This window comes from Hippopotamus amphibius, chromosome 1 (assembly GCF_030028045.1).
Source record: "Hippopotamus amphibius kiboko isolate mHipAmp2 chromosome 1, mHipAmp2.hap2, whole genome shotgun sequence".
Classification (NCBI taxonomy): domain Eukaryota; kingdom Metazoa; phylum Chordata; class Mammalia; order Artiodactyla; family Hippopotamidae; genus Hippopotamus; species Hippopotamus amphibius.
Genome location: NC_080186.1, coordinates 169,392,722 through 169,406,300, shown reverse-complemented (window position 1 = coordinate 169,406,300; position 13,579 = coordinate 169,392,722). Strand labels below are relative to the sequence as shown.

At 35.3% G+C, this 13,579-nt stretch overlaps 1 protein-coding gene across 1 annotated transcript in view; it reads left to right on the top strand.

The window, feature by feature from the left end:
• The window catches only part of LYRM7 (LYR motif containing 7), a 34,966-nt gene that overhangs the window by 9,330 nt on the left and 12,057 nt on the right, over positions 1-13,579 (top strand). The window contains exon 4 of the mRNA XM_057735923.1: positions 4,079-4,160. Coding sequence (XP_057591906.1) covers positions 4,079-4,160 — 82 coding nt within the window. The remainder of the gene's footprint in view (positions 1-4,078; positions 4,161-13,579) is intronic.

Below are 13,579 nucleotides of genomic sequence, written 5' to 3'. Positions count from 1 at the left end.
CCCTAGTTGAAGACAGTCTGCTAGCAGTAGTCTGTGAGCTCCCTGGTATTCCCAATCCATGTTCATTGAAAAAGTGCACAGCGATTCTTTTCCTGTATACATTGTCTCTGTCTTAGGAAGGCACACTGCTTCCTAGGTGTTCCTGTATCTAGCTTTGTGTAAATGCAGGGAAAGGACCCTTAGGAAGAAAATGAAAAATGACTTACTGGGGTAATTAAGATTCCAAGAATTGGTTTGACAAAGAGAAAGGTACAAATTAGAGATATTCTACTATGTTTAGTAGAATTTCCACATATTGAAAAAAAGTTTTTATACAAATACTTTTATACTTAGAAGAGAAAATGCTATTTTTGAAATAGTAAATATCTGTAATAAACTAATGAGACAAAGTGAGATAGCCTAAGGATTTCTTTCCTTATAACATAAAGAAAAAGGGGAAAGATTTCACTTAAGTGTATGACAGGGCTAACAGGGACTATGTAATTTTTATTCATGGGAGAAGTTAAAATGACTTTCTAATCAGGTCATGACTTGAAGAGAAGTTAAAAGGTATATACCGAAGTTTTTACTATTTTACTATTCAGTAGACTGATTAATAACAGTATGGTACAGCTACACCTTGTTTTACTGTGCTTCACTTTATTGCACTTCACAGAATCTGTGTTTTTTTTCAAATTGAAGGTTTGGGGCAACCATGCATAGTCAGATGCTGGTTAGCATTTTTTAGCAATAAAGTGTTTTTAATTAAGGAACAAACACTGTTTTTTTAGACATAATGCTGTTGCACACTTAATAGAGTGCTGTGTATTGTAAACATAACTTTTATATGCAGTTGGAAACCAAAAAATTCGTATGACTCACTTTATTATCGTATTTGTTTTATTGTGGTGGTCTGGAACTGAACCCACAATAACTCTGAGGTATGCCTGTAAGTGTTTTTAAATTTTGAATTCATGATTTTAAAAATTTTTAATAGAGGTCTGTTTATATCAACTAAACTGGAAAAATGAACTACAATCTCCCAAATTAATTTCACTTGTAGGGCACTAACATTAAGCACTCCTGAAATTAGATATTTGTTATATACAAGTGTATATTTTGTACTTTCTGTAACTCTGCATATATTAAATACCTAGCAGTTTTTAGATAATTACATTGTCATATATTGTCATGAAGTGTTGGCACCAGAAGGAATCTTAGGCATCCTCTTAACTAGTAGTTCTCAAACTTTTTGGTCTCAAGACCACTTTACCTTTTGAAAAACTGAAAACCCCAAAAAGTGCTGTTTATATGTTATACCTATCAATATTCGCCATATTAGAATTTAAAGCTGAGAAATTTTTAAAATACATTTTGATTAAATAATTTAAAAATAATAAGCTCATTACATGTTAACAAATACAATATTTATGAAAAATAACTATATTTTCAGGAGAATTTAGTAAGAAGAATGGCATTATTTTATGTTTTTGCAAATCTCTTTGATATCTGGCTTAACAGGAGTCAGCTAAATTCTCATACCTGCTTCTTCATTCAGTCTGGCACAGTATGTTTTTTAGATTGAATTATATGAAGAAAATTCAGCCTTATACAGATATGTAGTTGGAAGAGGGTAGGCATGTATATTAGCCTTTTCAAATAATTGTGAATATTCTTTGATACCGTACCTCAGCAAGTGGTAAATTTCTTTAAAGGTTAGTTGCAATGGGAAACTCTGTTATCTGTTAGACCAATGGATGTGTGTGTGTATTTATACTTTGGGGGGCAGGTTCCTAGGACTCATACATACCACATCCTGCTCATCCCCTCTGATCTCCCCTAATCCCTTGTTTCTCATCTAGCCTTGTTTCCAGCCTTAAACTTAAGACTCGACTCAGTTTATACACCTCCAGTGGGTGAGGAGGTGCATTGCTTTTCTTTACCCTACTAAGCCCTTTCTCAGGTCTGTCAGAAGGTGAGGGTTTGCTCTCTTACAGCCTTCTCCATGTCAGTTAATGGCAGCTCCCTCCTTTTGAGGCTCAGACCAAAAACCTTGATGCTCTCTGTTTTGACTGCTTTCCTTCTCTCACATTTACATCCAATCTCGCAGCAAATCCTATTGAGTTAACCTTCAAAATATACCCAGAATTCAACCTCTTCTTATTCATGCCATTGTTATTTCCTGATTCAAGGCATCGTTATTTCTCACTGGGTTGTTACAACAGTCTCCCAGTGGGTCTTTTTGCTTCTGCCCTAACTCCTTGCAGCCTGTTCTCAATATTTATAAAAGCAATGAACTGTTTGTTTTTTTTTATAAATTTATTTATTTTTTGGCTGCGTTGGGTCTTGGTTGCTGCACACGGGCTTTCTTTAGTTGCTGCGCGCTGGGGCTACTCTTCATTGTGGTGCGCAGGCTCCTCATTGTAGTGGCTTCTCTTGTTGTGGAGCACGGGCCCTAGGCGCATGGGCTTCAATAGTTGCGGCACATGGGCTCTAGAGCACAGGCTCAGTAGTTGTGGCACACAGGCTTAGTTGCTCCGTGGCATCTTCCCAAGGCAGGGCTCGAACCCACATCCCCTGCATTGTCAGGTGGATTCTTTACCACTGCACCACCTAGGAAGTCTGGCAATGAACTTTTTAAAAAAAGACATATCCCATCATTCCTCTACTCACAATCCCCATGGCTCCTCATCCCATCCAAAGTAAAATACAAAGTCTCTACCTACTCATGACTTATAACACTGTATCATCTGACCTTGGTTAACTTCCTGCCTCAACTCACCACATACTTCTCACTCTTCCAACCTCAGTGCCTACTTTGAGGGTGCTTAAATTTACCAAGAACTTTACTGTCTCAGGCCATTTATGCTGTTGCTTCTTCGTAGGATATTCTTCTCTAACATGCCCTCATGTCTTCATTTAGTAGACCAATAAATTTTAATCTGTCTTTCCCTTTTAATGGATCTTTTACCCATGCACAGTTTTGTAACATCATGCACTGATGATTTGGAAAATATAGGTTCACCAAGTAATGCCAATCTTCCAAATGTTGACATAGTTCAATATGTAATATTTTTAAATTACATCTGTTAATATCCATTCCCTCAGGAAATCTTTAAGTATTGGGAAGCTATCAAGCTTACAATGACAGATACAAGTTCTCTAGAATTCTGATTTTTGCTTGAAAGCTTGAATTTTATCATTGTCATGAAATACTGTCAGTTGTTTTCTTGAAGTGACATACTCATTTCACCCACATTCAAGAAAACATCTGCTAGTTACCCAAATCTGAATAATCAGAGTTTGTCTGTAAAAGTAAAAATGGTATTCCAAAGAGAAAACTCTGCTTGTGCTCCCAACACAAACAATGCAGACAGCTCTAGTATTATAAAAATTATTTTGACTTTATGGGTCCCCTGAAAGGGTCTCAGTGTCCCTTATGGGTCCACAGCTCTGAGAATCACTGTTTTAGTCCAGTTCTTCATTTTGCAATGATGAGGTCTGAAACTTAGAAAGTAAGTATTAAACCAAGGCCATACACTAATGACAGAGCCAGAGTTGGAATCCGAGTATTCTGCCTCCTAATCCAATACTCTTTCAAGTGCTCAGAACATCCAACTCTATAGTGAAAGAAAGATCCAGCACCTCTCAAAAAAAAAAAAACAAAAAACCCACCAAAAAACTGTGCATTTTAAACATATTGTTAAATATATATTACAACAAAAAATGCTCCAAATCTGTTCTGGAATGAAACATGGAAAGATAAATAAAAGTAAAAGTATACACATGTCTGAGACTCCTGTATGCTTGGAATGGTTACAGAAAGTTAAAGGGAAGGCAATTCCCTGGTGGTCCAGTGGTTAGGACTCCACACTTCCACTGCGGGGGTTGGGGGGGGACATGGGTTTGATCCCTGGTCGGGAGCTAAGATCCTGCATGCTGAGCAGCGTGGCCAAAAACAAACAAACAAAAAACATTAAAGGCAAGTATCTCCTAAAAAGAAATTGTAGTAAACCTTTAGTTTTCAAAAACAGTACATTCGTGTGAACAATTGAAAAAACACAGAGGATTTATTCTATTTTTTTGGTTTTCTTAACAGCTAATAAAAATAGGTTCCGATGTTGAATTGATGCTCAGAACATCTGTTATACAAGGTATTCACACAGACCACAATACGCTGAGTAAGTAATATTAAAGAAAAATGTAGCTTGCAGTGCATTTTAAACTATTGAGCAATTATAGTGCTTTTAATGGTGATTAGTAAAACAGCTTGATTTTACCAGACAATGTAGTATATATTGTATACATTTATGAGGCTGTATTTTAAAATGCTGAATTATGAAACTTTGTTTTCCAGATTTTTTTTTCTTTTATTAATTTATTTTTTCTTTTTAATCTTAACCACTGATTATGTTGCAAAACTACAATTACAAACACAATATAGGTATACTGCAATTTGTTGCACTTTGCAGATAATGCATTTTTTAAGCTCTTTATTGGAATATAATTGCTTTACACTGTTGTGCCAGTTTTTGCTGTACACCAAAGTGAATCAGCTGTATTTATACGTATATCCCCATATCCCCTCTCTCCTGCGACTCCCTCATACCCTCCCTATGCCAGCCCTCTAAGTAATCACCCATCATCAAGTTGATCGCCCTATGTTATGCAGCAACTTCCTACTAGCTATCTATTTTACATTTGGTAGTGTATGTATGTCAATGCTACTCTCTCACTTCGTCCCAGCTTCCCCTTCGCCCCCACCCCCCACCCTGTGTCCTCAAGTCCGTTCTCTGCATCTGCATCTTCATCTTGCCCTGTCACTGGTTTCATCAGTACCATTTTTTTAGATTCCATATATATGAGTTAGCATACGGTATTTGTTTTTCCCTTTCTGGCTTAATTTGTTCTGTATGACAGCCTCTAGGTCCATCTACCTCACTACAAATAACTCAATTGCATTCCTTTTTATGGCTGAGTAATATTCCATTGTATATATGTGCCACATCTTCTTTATCCATTCATCTGTTGATGGGCATTTAGGTTGCTTCCATGTCTTGACTATTGTAATAGTGCTGCAAAGAACATTGTGGTACATGTTTCTTTTTGGATTATGGTTTTCTTAGGGTATATGCCCAGTAGTGGGATTGCTGGGTTATATGGTAGTTCTATTTTTAGGTTTTTAAGGAATTTCCATACTGTTTTCCATAGTGGCTCTACCAATTTACATTCCCACTAACAGTGCAGGAGAGTTCCCTTTTCTCTGCACCCTCTCCAGCATTTACTGTTTTACATTTTTTTGATGATGGCCATTCTGACCGGTGTGAGGTGATATCTCATTGTGGCTTTGACTTGCATTTCTCTAATTATTAGTGATGTTGAGCATCTTTTCATGTGTTTGTTGGCCATCTGTATGTCTTCTTTGGAGAAATGTCTATTTAGGTCTTCCGCCCATTTGTGGATTGAGTTGTTTGCTTTTTTGGTATTAAGCTGCATGAGCTGCTTATATATTTTGGAGATTAATCCTTTGTCTGTTGCTTCGTTGGCAAGTATTTTCTCCCATTCTGAGGGCTGCCTTCTTGTCTTGTTTATGGATTGTTTCGCTGTGCAAAAGCTTTAGAGTTTCATTAGGTCCCGTTTGTGTATTCTTGATTTTATTTCCATTATTCTAGGAGGTGGGTCAAAAAGGAGCTTGCTTTGATGTACGTCATAGAATGTTCTGCCTATGTTTTCCTCTAAGAGTTTTATAGTGTCTGGCCTTACATTTAGGTCTTTAATCCATTTTGAGTTTATTTTTGTGTATGGTGTTAGGAAGTGTTCTAATTTCATTCTTTTACATGTAACTGTCCAGTTTTCCCAGCACCACTTATTGAAGAGGTTGTCTTTTTTCCATTATATATTCTTGCCTCCTTTGTCAAAGATAAGGTGCCCAAATGTGCCTGGGTTTATCTTTGGGCTCTCTATTGTGTTCCATTGACCTGTATTTCTATTTTTGTGCCAGTACCATACTGTCTTGATCACTGTAACCTTGTAGTATAGTTTAAAGTCAGGAAGCCTAATTCCACGAACTTCATCTTTCCTTCTCAAGATTGTTTTGGCTATTCGTGCTCTTTTGCGTTTCCATACAAATTGTAAAATTTCTTGTTCCAGTTCTGTGAAAAATGCCATTGGTAATTTGATAGGGATTGCTTTGAATCTGTACATTGTTTTGGGTAGTATAGTCATTTTCACAATATTGATTCTTCCAATCCAAGAACATGGTATGTCCCTCCATCTGTTTGTATTGTTTTTGATTTCTTTCATCAGTGTCTTACAGTTTTCTGCATACAAGTCTTTTGCCTCCTTAGGCAGGTTTATTCCTAGGTATTTTACTCTTTTTGTTGCAATGGTAAATGAGAGAGTTTCCTTAATTTCTCTTTCTGCTCTTCCGTTGTTAGTGTATAGGAATGCAAGAGATTTCTCTGCATTAAATTTGTATCCTGCTGCTTTACTAAATTCATCAATTAATGCTAGCAGTTTTCTGGTGGAATCTTTAGGGCTTTCTATGTATAATATCATGTCATCTGCAAAGAGTGACAATTTTACTTCTTCTTTTCCAGTTTGGATTCCTTTTATTTCATTTCCTTCTCTGATTCCTGTAGCTAAAACTCCCAAAACTATGTTGAATAATAATGGTGAAAGTGGGCAGCCTTGTCTTGTTCCTGTTCTTAGAAGGAATGCTTTCGGTTTTTCACCATTTAGGACGATGTTGGCTGTTAGTTTGTCATATATGGCTTTTATTGTGTTGAGGTGGTTTCCTTCTGTGCCCATTTTCTGGAGAGTTTTTATCCTAAATGGATGTTGAATTTTGTCAAAAGCTTTTTCTGCATCTATTGAGATGATCATATGGTTTTTAACCTTCATTTTGTTAATATGATGTGTCACATTGATTGATTTGTGTATATTGAAGAATCCTTGCATTCCAGGGATAAACCCCACTTAATTATGGTGTATGATGTTTTTAATGTGCTGTTGGATTCTGTTAGCTAGTATTTTGTTGAGGATTTTTGCATCTATATTCATCTGTGATATTGGCCTATAATTTTCTTTTTTTGTGACATCTTTGCCTGGTTTTGGTATCAGGGTGATGGTGGCCTCGTAGAATGAGTTTGGGAGTGTTCCTCCTTCTGCTATATTTTGGAAGAGTTTGAGAAGGATAGGTGTTAGCTCTTCTCTAAACGTTTGATAGAATTTGCCTGTGAATCCATCTGGCCCTGGGCTTTTGTTTGTTGGGAGATTTTTCATCCCAGTCTCAATTTCTGTACTTGTGATTGGTCTGTTCATATTTTCTATTTCTTCCTGGTTCAGCCTTGAAAGATTGTACTTTTCTAAGAATGTATCCATTTCTTGCCAGGTTATCCAATTTACTGGCATATAGTTGCTTGTAGTAGTCTCTCGTGATCTTTTCTATTTCTGCAGTGTGGGTTGTTACTTCTCCTTTTTCATTTCTAATTCTGTTGATTTGCATCTTCTCCCTTTTTTTCCTGATGAGTCTGGCTAATGGTTTATCAATTTTGTTTATCTTCTCAAAGAACCAGCTTTTAGTTTTATTGATCTTTTCTGTTGTTTCTTTCATTCCTTTTTTGTTTATTTCTGATCTGATCTTTATGATATGTTTCCTTCTGCTCCCTGGGGTGTTTTTGTTCTTTTTTCTCTAATTGTTTTAGGTGTAAGTTTAGGTTGTTTATTCGGTATTTTTCTTGTTTCTTTTTCCTGCTCTGTGGCAGTTATTTCCACCATTCTATCTTTCAACTCACTCATTCTTCTGCCTCAGTTATTCTGCTGTTTATACCAGTTAGAGTATTTTTAATTTGTTATTGTGTTGATCATTACTGTTTGTTTGCTCTTTAGTTCTTCTAGGTCCTTATTAAATGTTTCTTGTATTTTCTCTATTTTGTTTTCAAGATTTTGGATTATCTGTACTATCATTACTCTGAATTCTTTTTCAGGCAATTTTCCAATTTCTTCTTCATTTATTTGGTCTTGTGGGTTTTTATCTTGCTCCTTTGCCTGTAAGGTGTTTCTTTGTTTTCTCATTTTGCCTAATTTATAGTATTTGCTGTCTCCTTTCTCTATGCTGCCTGGCAGTAATTCCTCTTGTTTCTGCTCTCTGCCCCCTGTGATGGGGTTGGTCCCGTGTCTTGAGTAGGCTTCCTGGTGGGAGGGCCTGGTGCCTGCCTTCTGGTGTGTGGATCTGAGTCTTTTCCCTCTGATGAGTAGGGCTGTATCAGATGGTGTGTTTCAGGGTATCTGTGAGCTTAATATAGCTTTAGGTAGTCTGTGTGCTGATGGGTGGGTTTGTGTTCCTGTCTTGGTGTGTAGTTTGGTGTGAGGTATCCAGCACTGGCAGTTGCAGATGGTTGGGCAAAGCTGAGTCTTAGACTGTGATAGAGACCTCCTTGAGATTCTCTGCGGTTAATCTTCCCTGTGGCTGAGGACTCTCTAGTGGTCTATTGTCTGGACTCGGTGCTCCCTCCACAGAGCCTCCAGCTTGACTTCTGGTGGAGGATTCCAAACTCCAGAGGTCACTTGTCCTGGCAATAAAGGGGATTAAAAATGACTGTCCAAGCCTCAGACTAATGGCAAAAGGTTAAGTCAAACAAATACTAAATCAAGGAAACACATACATGCACAAGAAACGCAAAAACCAAACCCAATAGAACATAAAGCACTAGAGCAACCTGACAGAAGAACCCCAGAAAGCAATCAAAGAGAAAACCAACAAAAATTCATAACGCCCCCCCAAAAAAAACCCACAAAAACACAAAACCAGGGAAATTGTGAAAGTGAGGATCAAATGTAATAAAGAGCAAGAGAATGATAATACAAACTGAAGGTTTGCAGCAACCCTGTGTCAAGCAAATCTATCAGTGCCATTTTTCCAGCAGCATTTGCTCACATTGTGTTTCAGTGTAGCATTTTGGTAATTCTTGGAGTATTTCAAACTTTTTCATTATTACTATATTTGTTATAATGATCTGTGGTCAGTAATGTTTGATGTTACTGCTATGACTTGTTGAAGGCTCAGATAATGGCTAGCGTATTATAGCAATAAAGTATTTTTAAATTAAGGTATGTACGTTGTTTTTTTAGACGTAATGCTACTAGACATTTAATAGACTGTAGTATAGTGTAAACATAACTCTTATATGCTCTAGGAAACCAAAAAATTCATGTCATTCACTTTATTGAGATACTTACTTTAATGTAGCGGTCTGGAACCAAACCTATGGTATCTCGGAGGTTTGCCTGTGTGACTGTTTTTATAAAATTTATCTGATATTCTTAATTTTCCTAGTATAATTTGTCACCTACCTAGACTATAGACTAAATCTATTTCTTTATCTTTTCTTCTATGATTCTACTATTTTAATTCAGAAGAAATGGGATTATACAAAATGGTAATATAGTTGAGGATCCTCCATTATACTTCCAGACTCCTGGTGGGGCTTCAGCAGAATCTCATTTTGCATAATATTTGATTTTCATTCCCTAAAGTGTTTTGCGGGACAACAACAACAACAAAGATACAAATAATATACAAAGAGAAAAGTACACAATTTATAATAGTACAGCCCAGTGAATTTTCACAAAGTGAAATATCAGGTAACCAACATCCACATAAAGTTATATAATGTTACCACTATCCCCAAAGCCCCCTCATGTCCCTCCCCATAAGTATAAACACTGTCCTGACTTTTAACACAATCAATTTTAACCTAATATAATAAAGTATTTGAACTTTATATTAATGGAATCATATAGGATTTCTATTTTGTCTGGCTTCTTTCTCTCAATGTTATATTTCTGAGATTCATCTTTATTATTGTGTGTAGCAACATTTCTTTGAATATTGTGAGTGAAATTTCTGTGTCATATGGTATGTGTTGATTTAACTTTAATAGGTACTGATAACCAGCTTTCCAAAGTAGTTAGACTAATTTACACTTCCAGCAGTGTATCTGAGAACTCCGGTTGCTTTGTATTCTCACCAGCTCTTGATACTGTGCATCTCTTAATTTTAGCCTTTCTGGTGGTTGTGTAATCATATCACATTGTGATTTTAATTTGCATTTCTCTGGTAATTAATGAAGTACTAGCATCTTTTCAGTTGTTTAGTGGCCATTTGGATATTCTCTTTTATGAAGTGGCTGTTCCAGTCTTTTGCCCATTTTTCTAAGAGGTTATCTGCCTTTTTATTATTGATTTGAAGAAATTCTTTATATGTTCTGAATATAAATCCTTTGTTGGATATATGTATTACAAGAATCTACTTTTTGTCTTGCTTTTTCATTTTGCTGTTTTTATCTTTTAATGAGAAGTTCTTAATTTTAGTGTAGTCCAGTTTATCCCTTTTTTCATTTATGGTTAATACTTTTCTGAGTCTTGTTTAAGAAATCTTTGCCTGTCTCAAGCAAGGTCATGTTCCAAAAAGCTTTATTGTTTGGTCTTTTTCATGTGGTTGTTTATATCAACTAGAGTTGATTTTTGTGTGTGGTATGAGATAGGAGTCAAGATGTATTTTTTTACATCTGAATATTCAGTTGATCCAGCATCATTTTTTGAAAAGACCACTCTTTCCCCACTGCACTATAGGGTCACCTTTATCATAAAATCAAATAACTATATATGTGTGCATCTGTTTCTGGACTTTATAATCTCTTCAAATAGTTTGTTTTTCTGCCCTTGCATTCACATACTATCTCAATTACTACAGCCTTATAGTAAATCTGAATATCTAGTCATATAAGTCCTATAGAGCTTTTAAAGTTGTTTTTAGTTCATGAGCATTTATCAGCAATTATTAGATCTGAGTTGTATTTCTAAGGGCAATAAACATGGTTAATCCTAAATTGAAAAATTGTAGTCATTATCTTTAATCTTAATAATCTTTAGAGCTTCTGTGTACTATAGCCAAAATTTTATATGGATAATTACAGCAAAATATTATCTTTATTATATGAATAAAAATTTAGATTATTTCAGATAACTAAACAAGCCTGGTTTTAAATATGATAATATTGGTTTAAATTTCTTTTTTTCTTTTGGTTTTCTGTATAGTTTAATTTTCCCACAGGATTGAAAATTTTGACTCTTACATGATTATTAGTATATAATGCTATATTGCCTTAATAATGGCCTCATTCTTTCTGTTAAGTTATATATGGGTCTCGTTTTCCTACTTTATGCCTATGGGTTTAAGATAAAAGAAATTTGATTCTTTAATCTGTTTTAAAAAGTTACTTCAAGCAAAATTCCTCCACAGAGTTTAGCAGTCTATACTGGCATACAGTAATGATAGGAATTAAAATGCTTCTTGGCTAGAAAATAGAATTGTGATTGTGTATCTCTAAAAAAGATCAAAGTCCCAACATGAAAAATAATAGAAATTGAAAATAATGAAATGAAACTTCATCTGCAAAACTAATCACCTGTATGCATAAATTCTAAATACATCTCTCTTTTTCCCCCATCTAAATAATGTCTAGTGGAAATTAAATGTTGACTAGCGGAAAGAACTCTTTATCCTAAATAATTTATTTTAAAAAATATTGCTTCCCTTATCCTTGCAGATAATTTCACTATTCTTTATTATAGATATAATAATTTCATCATTTGAGAAAATCTGCTTATTTTTTAAATCATAAAAATATTGGGAAAACTATTTTCTTTCTAAGTAATACCCACTTTTTCGTATTTTTCTTTTTGGCATGATCACAGGTACATGAATTTGGATTAATCATAATTTTTAATTCATGTCAGCCTCATCATTGATCCATTCTAGCCTTACTAGGTTTTCTGTAGAAAAGTAGTAACTAACTATGACTTAGAAAAATACTGAAATTAACTCACTGTTCTATACTTGGTCATTGTCTATTGACATTTTTCAAAGCCCTCTTTCTAGTATGGACATTGGTCAGCTGGTTTCAGTGTTGGCCTTTATCAAACATATATTCTGTAGACAGTAACCAAATGTATGGTTATATATGGTACCAAGAAAACTCAGGACTTCAGGGCTATATATGAACAGTACTTAGTTTCTGAGTAGCATTATCCATGTTATTTTAATTTCCTCTCTGGCATATATGTAAGACAAACGAAATAGAAACATGCTTCTGAACACGTGATACATTTTTTTTTAAAAAAAGCATATACCCTTTCATATGCGTTCATTACCTTGTAATCTCCCTTCAGAGTATTTACCCAGCTTGCCATTGGGTTGTTATCTTTGTGATATGTGTATGTGCTTTATTTCTCTCTCTGGTAGTAGTTATTAGACTCCCTGAGGGCAGGAACTATCTCACTCATTATTTTATCTTTAGTTATTCATGAATATTTGTTAATTGTAGGAAAAAATACCTTTTTTGAGCCAGAGTTTACCTTTATTGTTCCATTATCATTTTTCTCTCTAGTGGTTCAGTATACTCTGGACCTTTGGGCAGTTACTTTTCTTCCTTTTCTCTTATCCTTTTATGAGATTTCATGCAACACATCATTTAGATAGGGTTTAGAGAGCATGTAGCATGGTGTTTTTTGTTTGTTTGATTTAAATTGATAAATAATCTCATACCATGGATTTGATGTACCATAATGCAACCGTTTTAGCATTCATGCCACCTACAAAGGACCTCAGAGTCACCAGAGAGCAGTATAATATTGATGAGAATTAAAACAAACGTGAGTGAGATGAATGATGAGGAACTAGCGAAGATGGAGGATGATAGATAAACATTTCTGCCTATGAGTGGAAGAAGTTTTTTGAGATGTGTGCTTCAGGGTCAAAGGCTTTAAGAAGATATATTTTCTGGCTAGCTTGCTTGTGCAGAAAAGCAGAGGATGCTTGCATATTTAACAACCTCTCCAGAGTTTCAGCTCTTTATCAGAGGCCTATATCATGAGTCTTCTCCACACTTCAGAGAGGATATTGTTGAAGAAAAAAAGGTTAAAGATATTCTTTGTCTGCGTTGTGTCAGCTAAGTGATTGTAAAATAAGGTGTTTTTTATTTTTGTTTTAATTTGAAAATGATAAAGAACAGTACTGAAAGAAAAAAAAAAAGGCTCTAGGAAGCTATTCTTTATTTCAGATGTGTTTTTAAATTTCTGTCCTTTGGTTTTTTTATATTCATCTTTGCCTTAAACTGCCTTGTAGTTTGTATTCTAAGACAAGTTAATGTGATTCAACAAACATTTATTCAATACCTGTTGTGCTAGGCACTAAGAATAGAACAGTGGTCAGTCCTTATGGAACTTAGAGCATTGTATTAGAAGATAGACAATAAAGTATTCAGTCAGTCCTTTCGGTGCCATAACAAGAGAGGTAGAGGGGCTGTTGAGGCACGTAGGCAGAGCTCCAAACCCCAGACTTGTTGGGTCAGAAAGAGGTTCTTAAAGAAAACAGTTTTGAGCAACCTAAATGTCCATCAATAGAGGAATGGACAAAAAAGATGTGGTACATATATATAATGGAATATTACTCAGCTGTAAAAAAGAACGAAATTGGGACATTTGTAGAGACATGGATGGACCTACATACAGACTGTCATACAGAGTGAAGTGAGTC